The sequence below is a fragment of the Danio rerio genome, chromosome 10 (genome assembly GCF_049306965.1).
Source record: "Danio rerio strain Tuebingen ecotype United States chromosome 10, GRCz12tu, whole genome shotgun sequence".
NCBI classification, from domain to species: Eukaryota; Metazoa; Chordata; class Actinopteri; order Cypriniformes; family Danionidae; genus Danio; species Danio rerio.
The window spans coordinates 17590426-17600049 of NC_133185.1; the positions used below are offsets into that span (position 1 = coordinate 17590426).

Below are 9624 nucleotides of genomic sequence, written 5' to 3' on the forward strand. Positions count from 1 at the left end.
TTTTTGTTCAAACTTGAGTGGGTTTCTGAAATATATTTCAGAATAAATGATTGTGAATGATTTCCCAAGAAAAGAGATGCTCTAATGTCCATCCCCTTTAAAAAGCCGTTCTCATCCATATTCTATAATTCTCTCTGGTGCAACGTTTATCAAAAGATATTTATAGAGAAGATCTTTATTGCTTTAGTTTCCAAACCACATGGTGTAATATCCTTTGTCTGAGATTGGTCAATATATGGGAAATGAAAGACATCAGGGTTGGTAGATAAAAGTCTGGAAGAGGATCATAGTATTTAAGTCTTTAAGCACTCAGATCCTCTGTGTCAGCAACATTAGTCAGTGCTGCTTCCTGTAGTTGCTCAGGGGTCTGACTCAGAGGTATTAAATTCATCTAAAGCCTCTATGCCCTGTGCAACCTGTGCATCTGCCAGGCTGAGAGGACATCGGCACCATGCTCAAGCTTAAGGGCAGAAGGCAAAGCCTTTTTCCCAACTATAAACTTGGGGTCACAGTCCCTGCTCCCAAAGATCCAGAGGACTCTGACCTTCCTTTTGGTCAGCACAATTGGGTTAAACCATGGAATTCGATGCAGGAGTTAAGTAAGGATATTTACGACATCTATGCAGAGTACGAAGATGATGAAGAGGATCGACTGTTCTCCACTCCTAGTAAACTGTCCTCTCCGGTTAAGAACTATATGCTCAACATCAACGTAGGAGGCAAGGTCTATCAGATCTCTTACAGGGTAGCAGCAAAGTATCCCAAGACCAGAATTGGCCGTCTTGCAACATATACGGACCACAACAGGAAACTTGACCTCTGTGATGATTACACCGTCCACAACAATGAGTTTTTCTTCGATAGGGACCCAGACGTCTTCCACAACATCTTTAACTTCTACAGGACTGGAGTTCTGTGGATAAAAGATGAACTGTGTCCACGCAATTTTTTGGAGGAGATCAACTATTGGGGTGTTCGTATCAAGAACACCCATCGCTGCTGTCGAATTTCATTTGAGGAACGGCAGGATGAGCTCAACGAACAGCTGAAGGTGCAGAGGGAACTTGAAGCAGAGGTGGAAACTGAGGAACATGAGGACTTGTTTCAGGACATGGCCTTTGGGCATACGCGTTTCCTCATTTGGAACATGATGGAGAAGCCCTTCTCGTCGATCATAGCCAAAATCATGGCAGTAGCTTCCAGTTTCTTCGTGCTGGTATCACTTGTGGCAATGACGCTCAACACGGTAGAGGAAATGCAATACATAACAACCAATGGACAACTAAGTGGAAAGACCTACTGTGAGTATGTCGAGACTTTCTGTATTGCATTTTTCACCATGGAATACCTGCTCCGGCTTGTGTCCACGCCAGACCTCACACGCTTTGGGAGAAGTGTGTTGAATGCTGTGGACCTGATTGCAATTCTTCCATTGTACCTTCAAATGGTTCTAGAGTCTTTTGAGAGTCATGACTACTGGAAACATGGTAGTGATATTGAGACAGTAGGACGGGTCGGTAAATTGGGCCAAGTTCTCAGAATCATGCGTCTGATGAGGATATTTCGTATCCTTAAATTAGCACGCCACTCTACTGGACTTCGAGCATTCGGCTTCACGCTTCGGCAATGTTACCAACAAGTGGGCTGTCTGTTCCTCTTCATTGCAATGGGAATCTTAACATTTTCGGCCATGGTGTATACCGTCGAGCATGATGTGCATAAAACAAACTTCACCAGCATTCCACATGCATGGTGGTGGGCAGCTGTAAGTACATCTTATTTTCGAATTACTGTATAAAATATGCCGTGAATGTATCTGGGTAATATAATACCTGGGGGTGTTCAATTCTGTCCATGTCCTACAGATTGACAGATCTCTAATACACTTGCCAAACGTTTCAAGTCATTCTAAAGACCTTACTTGGTTGGTTCAGTTGTTTATTTAGGTCTGATTTAAACTCGGGACAATAGCCCTTAAGAAACATGCTTGAAAACCCCTGATAGTATTTTCGTTTAGAACATGGACCGAGCCAGATTATGAGGGGTGTTTCCACTGTAATTCTATTAAATGCTTCATCTTCAACTGTGATAAGTGTGACTACGGCACCTATCACAATCGTGTCACTTGCCCACCATGTGTAATCCCCTACTGCTCTTCTTAATCCTTTTTATCCCTAGAGCAACATGTTTTGGTCACACTTTATTTTGATGGTCCATTTGTTGAATGAAGTTACATTGCATCTACGTGCCAACTACCTTATTAGATTATAAGTAGACTCTTAGGTTTGGGTCAGGGTTAGTGTAAGTTGACAAGTACTTGCAAAGGTTCTTAGGGTGCTTTCACACCTGCCTTATTTAGTTTGATTGACTCGCACTAGAGTTCGTTTCCCCTTTTGGTACGGTTCATTTGGGCAGGTGAGAATGCAGCAATCGTACTCGAGTGCACACCAAAAGCGGACCGAGACCTGCTTGAAGAGGTGGTCTCGGTACGCTTTTAAACGAACCCTGGAGCGGTTTGTTTGTGGTGAGAATATGATCAGTACTAAAACAGGTCTAACCGCAAAAAGTACTGCGCGTTTTGGACTAATTCAGCTGCCGTAGGCCGATGCGCTGTGCATTATGGTATATGGAGGACAAATATTTGTTGACAGCACTTTACCAACAGAGAGGGAGAGAGGGGAAAACATTACCTGATGGATCGTTGGTAATATTTCCGCAAGATAACCATGTCGCAGTTTAGCTAAATTCACGTCTCCTCCTGAAGTGACGAGCGATGCATTAAACACTGTTTTCCAGCTGCGGCCATGTTTCATTTTTGTAATGTACAGTTTGTCTAAAGCAGGGATACAATCAGCCAGCGCAGTCGTCCCTCCAGAGTAAAAGGTTTTGTTTACCTGCGGGAGTTCACTGGCATTTTCCCGCATGTGAATTCTGACCAATCAATAAGCATCTGACCAATGAGAGATGTAGATTTTGTCAGATAACTGTATTTTGGTTCATTTCAACTGGTTCGAACCAAAGCCAGCATTGTGGTGAGAAAACGACCCAAAGACGGCAGAAGATGCAACAATGTATCATTTATTAACCTTGGTCCGGACCAAATGAAGCGAACTACAGATGTGAAAGCACACTTAGTTAAATGTCTGTTGAAGGAGCAGTATCAACAGATATTAAGCAAATACTCAAACGGACCATCAAAACAAATTGTTACCTAATATTTTTATTAAACCTCAAAATATGTGTCCTTTACTGGCATGCCTAAGCATTCCTATATTTACTCCACAGGTGAGCATCTCTACAGTGGGCTATGGAGACATGTTTCCAGAGACCCATCTGGGCAGGATTTTTGCATTTGCATGCATCTCGTTTGGAATTATTCTCAACGGCATGCCGATCTCCATTCTGTTCAATAAATTCTCAGACTACTATTCAAAACTGAAAGCCTATGAATACACCTCCTCTATAAAGAATCGTGGGAAAGTGAGGTTTGTAAAAAGGGCTGCCAAGAGGTTTGCAGAATGTTTTTAGAACGCCATGAGCTGACCTACTCCATCCTCCTACAGGCTGATTTTTAATTCATGGACACGGCGGCCTGCCTTTCCAAAAATTTGCACCAAACAGACCGCCTTAGTATAACTGTCCTCACACAGACTAGTCATTGCTGTTTGTATAAAAACTCTGTCTCTTGTACTGCTGGGATAAAATTATATTTAGGAACTTTTGTATTACTTATTTTTTTAGGCAACTCTACCAGTGATGGATGCAGTTATTAAAAACTCCTCTTGGAATACAGTCATTTGTAATAGTCATTTGTCAAATATATTATTTCATAAAAGCTAAGTAATTGTATGAATCATTTTTTTTATTTATGGGCTAAGTGCAATAGGGCAAAGAGAAATTATCCAGGGATAGATAAACACTACTTCAAATAATCAGTTGAAGGTTTAACATCTGCCCAAGCACAAGCTCAGCATCAGCACTTTTTGCAATCTTGTATTGTAAATTTTTAAGTTTGAATCAAGAAAAGCCGATTTATGATTCATTTCAAATGGTTTCCTCTAAAGCACTTTAAGCTGGATGGATTGGAAAATACATCTATAGGTATAACTTTACAATGGTAAACCTTCTAATCCGTTCAGAACTGACATCCTCACTACAATGAACGGGCATTCAACTATATATGTGGCTAACAATTACAACCCCTTGTTGACTTAATAAACGGTGGCCATTGTGACGTCCATAAGAATGCAGACAACTGCGACGTAATTAATTCTGAAAAGCATGCTCATGCAAGCATTGATAATCCTAAAGGATTAATCCTTTGGGATCATTGAAGTCCCAAGGACAGATGGAAGTAGAGCAGGTCAACAAAATTAATTTTTCAAGCACGCATGCCTCCCTACTTCAAGCTACCTCCTTGTAAGCATTTAATTATATATTTCAATGTTATTATACGTTTTCATTTAAAATGTTAACTACCATGAAAATTTTTTGAAATAAATTATATATAATCATTTTCTTTTTGTTTTTAAAAAAAAGCTCTGCAAAATTTCTTCCTGGTTCTATTTCACTACATAAAAGCGTATGTGACAAATAAAGGCTTGATTGATTGAAAAGCTTTTTAAATGGAAGAGTTTTGTTTTTTTATTTTGTGAAAAGGGGCATAATATTTTAGTTAAGAGTTTTTTTTTATTGTGGCTTGTTCATGACATTTAATTATTTACCTGAGACTTAAGTGATTCATAAAAATCACCCGGCACAACAGTTTTGTACTATAAAATATTAAATAATATTGTATAAAATGTTGTACACTTGTATACTAATATTACTTGTATATAATTATATATTACTTGTATAATACTTTTGTATGAATCTTAAAATGATAGATTTATTTATCCTTTGCTTAACTGTAATGAAAATCAAAAAAATATGTATGATGATATTAATATATTAAACAATACATTACAGCGAGTAAATATCTAATGCATTACAATTTTTCTGGGCAAATATATTTGTAAAGTTACTGCGGATATAAAATTATACCAGATTTTTTTCAGAAATGACATTGTGTAGTAATGGAATGACACAAGGTGAAAATACTAAACGACTGAAATGTTTTTATACTAGTTTTGTAACGACAGCTTTAAGACACCTCTTGCACAGGTGTAATTTTACCCCAAACTTCAACAGAGACTACAAATCTTAATGATTCTCTAGTTCTTATCTATCAATTCAACCTTTGTAGCTCTTATTTTCAATTGGATTTTTTATCGGGTGAATGGCTGGACCATTCTAACAGTTTTATTTAAATTTTTTTTTAAACCAGTGGGCAGTTGTCTTGCTTGTGTTTGGGATTATTGTCGTGCTGAAATGTCCACCCTGGTTTTTTTTTCACCATTTGATAATGCAGGTGTTGGAAATGAAGTAGCTAATAATTAATTACACTGATGAAGGGCAGGACTGCTTCATAACTACTGAAAGATTTTAGCTGCTGTCTGGGCATTCCATGCCTTTCTACACCTCCCTTTCTTCATGTGTTCAATATTTTCCACCCGTGTAATATAATTTTATTACGCCTCACTAACTTTCTAAACTAATTAGTTTTGTTTTCTTTGTATGTGTAAATAACTTTGGTGGTTACTATTATATGTTGAAAAGTCAACAGCACATATGAAAATGTTTACAGAAAAAAATGGTCATAGGTTAATATTTTTTTTCACTATTTTTTCTCAGCCTTCTTTGTTTGTTCATTTATTTCACTTTACTCATTTTCTTTTTATTAATCTGGGGTCACCACAGCAGAACCGCCAATTTATCCAGCACATGTTTTACACAGTGTATGCCCTTCCAGCCACAACCCATCTCTTGGAAACATCCATAAACACTCATACACTACAGACAACTTAGCCTACCCAATTCAAGTGACGTTTTTGTTCTCTTTGACTCTTTATTCGCATGTCTTTTATACAATATTCCAGTTTTGGGCATACATTTAATTCACATTTTTGGATAGAAACATAGCTTGTGACAAATCCTTGCTGAAGCTCTGATACAAGTTTTAGAGAGAAGATATCAATCTATATCTAAAATATTGATCAAAGATTATTGATCACTCCTACTCTAAGGTGGATGAATCGGGTTTCGCCAATGCAAATATGTTAATATTAATATGTTAAATGATAACTGGTCTTTGATGCACATTTTTGAAACCAATGCATCACATTAACTTTTTTTCTGATGCACATTCATCCATTCATTTTCCTTCGTTTTAGTCCCTTTATTCATATGGGGCCACCACAGCAGAATGAACCGCCAACTTATTCAGCATATGTTTTACATAGTGGATGCATTACCAGCTGCATCCCAGTACTGGGAAACACTCATTCACACACATACATTCACTACTGCCAACTTAGTTAATCTAATACACCTATAGTCATGTCTTTGGCCTGTGGGGGAAACCGGAGCACGTAAACTCCACACAGAAATGCCAACTGACCCAGCCAAGGCTCGAACCAGCGACCTTCTTGCTGTGAAGCGACAGCACTACGTACTGCGCCACCGTGCCACCCTATTTCACTTTAAAGCAATGAAAAGAACCTATTCCTTGCTATAAAAGTGAAATTGCTAAATGAACACACAAGAAAAAATTTCATTTTAGAAGAAATTTCAGCTAAAATTCAGATAGCACTTTTTTGTATCTTAACTCCTCATAACGGAAGGGAAGATTGCTGTAGGGTGGACATGGTGGTTAAGGTTAGCACTGTTACCTTAAAGCAAGAGGTTCGCTAATTCCAGTCCCAGCTGGGTCAGTTGGCAATTCTGTGTGGAGTTTTCCCGTGTTTGCGTGGGTTTCCTCCGGGTGCTCCGGTTTCCCCCACAGTAAAAAGACATGACTCCAAACACATCTACAACTAGCCCAAAAGGTTGATTGCAAGACAAATAAGTCATAGATAGAATATAAGGAGGAGAAAATAATAATTCAATGTTTACCTGCTTATTTGTCTATGAAAGCATTTTTGTTTCTTTGCTCAGCTCACCTCTTCATGTCTTCAAATGTCAGTGGTTCATTCACGTTACATTGACAGTCACATATAATCTTAATCAATGCACAGTCTAAGCCGATAGAAGCTATGATTGTTTGTTCATCACGTGACAGAATGCCTCAAACCCGAGGACTCGAGGGGTGAACAGTTTAATTCTTTTTCCGGCTCTAAGCGCATATGATTGGCCCGTGAGGAACGAGTGACTCAGACCCGATAGAGGAATCGAGAGATGAACGGATCAATTGTTTTTCCGGCTCTAAACGTGTATGATTGGCCCGTGATGAACGAGTGACTCAGACCCGATAGGACTCGAGAGGTGAACGGATCAATTCTTTTTCCAGCTCTAAACGCATATGATTGGCTCGTGATGAACAAGAGACTCAGACCAGATAGAGGACTTGAGAGATGAACGGATCAATTCTTTTTCGGGCTCTAAACGCATATGATTGGCTCGTGATGAACGAGTGACTCAGACCCGATAGAGGACTCGAGAGATGAACGGATCAATTCTTTTTACGGCTCTAAACACGTATAATTGGCCCGTGATGAACGAGTGACTCAGACCCGATAGAGAACTCGAGAGATGAACGGATCAAAACCTTTTCCGGCTCTAAACGCGTATGATTGGCTCGTGATGAACAAGTGGCTCAGACCCGATAGAGGACTCGAGAGGTGAGTGGATAAATTTTTTTTCCGGCTCTAAACGCATATAATTGGCTTCTGCCAATGTGATGAAGACTTGAAATTAACGATACTACCTGCACAAATGTGCGCACACGCGGATGAACGAATCACTCCCTGAGAGGACTCGTAGTTCCCGAGTCATATTGAAGATTCGTTCAAAATGAACGGATCGTTCATGAACGACCCATCACTACACCTTAGTGTAGGAGTGATCTATGATCTTTGATCAATATATTAGATATAGATTAATATCTTCTCTCTAAAACTTGTATCAGAGCTGCAGCAAGGATTTGGCACAAGCTGTTTCCATCTAAAATGTGAATTAAATGTATGCCCAAAACTGGAATATCGTATAAGACATGCGAATAAAGAGTTAAAAAGAACAGAAACGTCACTTCCTGATTATTTGGCGCCAAATATCAACAGTAAAAACTGAATTTTCTGCAGTAGGTGATGCTGCATGAATCTTTTCTTTATTTAATAAATGACTCGTGCCTCAGAAGACAGTATGCTGACACATGGTGGCATTTGAAGAGCCAAATACGGAGAACAGACGCTCTTGACAGTAACGTGGTTAAGGTGTGTTTTAGAATGACCAAAAAAACTTTTTAGATGTTTTACAATGTGTTGAGCCAGCTGGTTTGTCCATTCATACACATTTTTACCATCAAATAACCTTTTTTTCATACACAAACTGGAATTTGCTCGGCAAAAGTGTTAAAATCGCAGTTTATGTGCATTTTTTCTTATCGAATAAAATGTTTATTCTACTCAGTTATGCGCATGTTTCTTATGCAATTTATGCACATCTTGGCATTTCTATCAACTGTTTTTTTTATCTGTATATCCAAAATGTGCATAAAAAATAGTTGGATGGAAACATAGCTATTGGTGGTTCCTCGAAGAGTGTGGCTAATGGTTGCTCAGCAACGACAGACGCCACGGGCGCACAAGCTCAGAAGTGAATTGAAATCTCTTTTTAACAGTCTATGGTTGCTATGGTAACTTAAAGGAAGCGGAGCACTTTGTGTGTGTGTGTTGAATAGCCCCTAAACGGTTTCTCAAGAAAGATGTCATCACCCCTGCTGTGTTAACATGTTGCATCACAACACTGCAGAGACCTGAGGAGAATGTCGATCACCAATCAACCGATCCACAATGGGATCGATTTTTGGTGTTTAATAGTGGTGTATGTAGGATTAACACCTAGTGGATGAACTAAGTATCACAGTCCAAATTCAAAGTATTAAAAAGGGTTTTTAATGACCTGGCTCCTCAGACTATGCATCCACACACACACACACACACACACACACACACACACACACACACACAGTGCTCAGCATAATTGAGTACATCCCATTTTGAACGGTGAATTTTTGTATCCATTTCTCAGTGAATATAGGCAATGTATTTTGGTGCATTTAAACAAAACAGATTTATTATAAATAAGATATACTTATTTTAAAAATATTTTAGTCACCAAACATAAAGAAATTAAAATACCATTAAATTCAAGCAAAATATTGCAAAAGAAATTATAAAAAATTACATTTCAACTAAATTTCATATTTTTGCTTCTCTTGATTTTTAAAATCTTTTTTAAATTTGTATTTAATATTTTTCAGGGTTCATACAGTACTATAGGTGGGCATAGATTAGATTTTTTTAGTCTAGATTAATCTCGAAATTAATCTAGAATAAAATGGCTTGGCATTTAGAAGAAAATGGAAGGCATTCAGAATATGTGTGCTACCCAAAAAAAAAAGTCTTTTTGAGAACGGGTTTCTCAAGCCGGGTGGCGCATTAGACCAGGGGCTCATCTCCTGTTTCCAAAATGCATCACAAACTGCTTGAGGTACTGTTCTACTATGATAATTGGGTGATGAAAATA

At 38.5% G+C, this 9624-nt stretch overlaps 1 protein-coding gene across 1 annotated transcript; it reads left to right on the forward strand.

The window, feature by feature from the left end:
- Nucleotides 1-344: 344 nt before the first annotated feature.
- On the forward strand, nt 345-3792 carry kcnv2a (potassium channel, subfamily V, member 2a). Its single transcript, NM_001386641.1, has 2 exons — nt 345-1765; nt 3286-3792. Exons 1-2 carry the CDS (start codon nt 452-454, stop codon nt 3526-3528), a joined length of 1557 nt encoding a protein of 518 aa, NP_001373570.1. The 5' UTR covers nt 345-451; the 3' UTR covers nt 3529-3792.
- Nucleotides 3793-9624: the final 5832 nt, after the last annotated feature.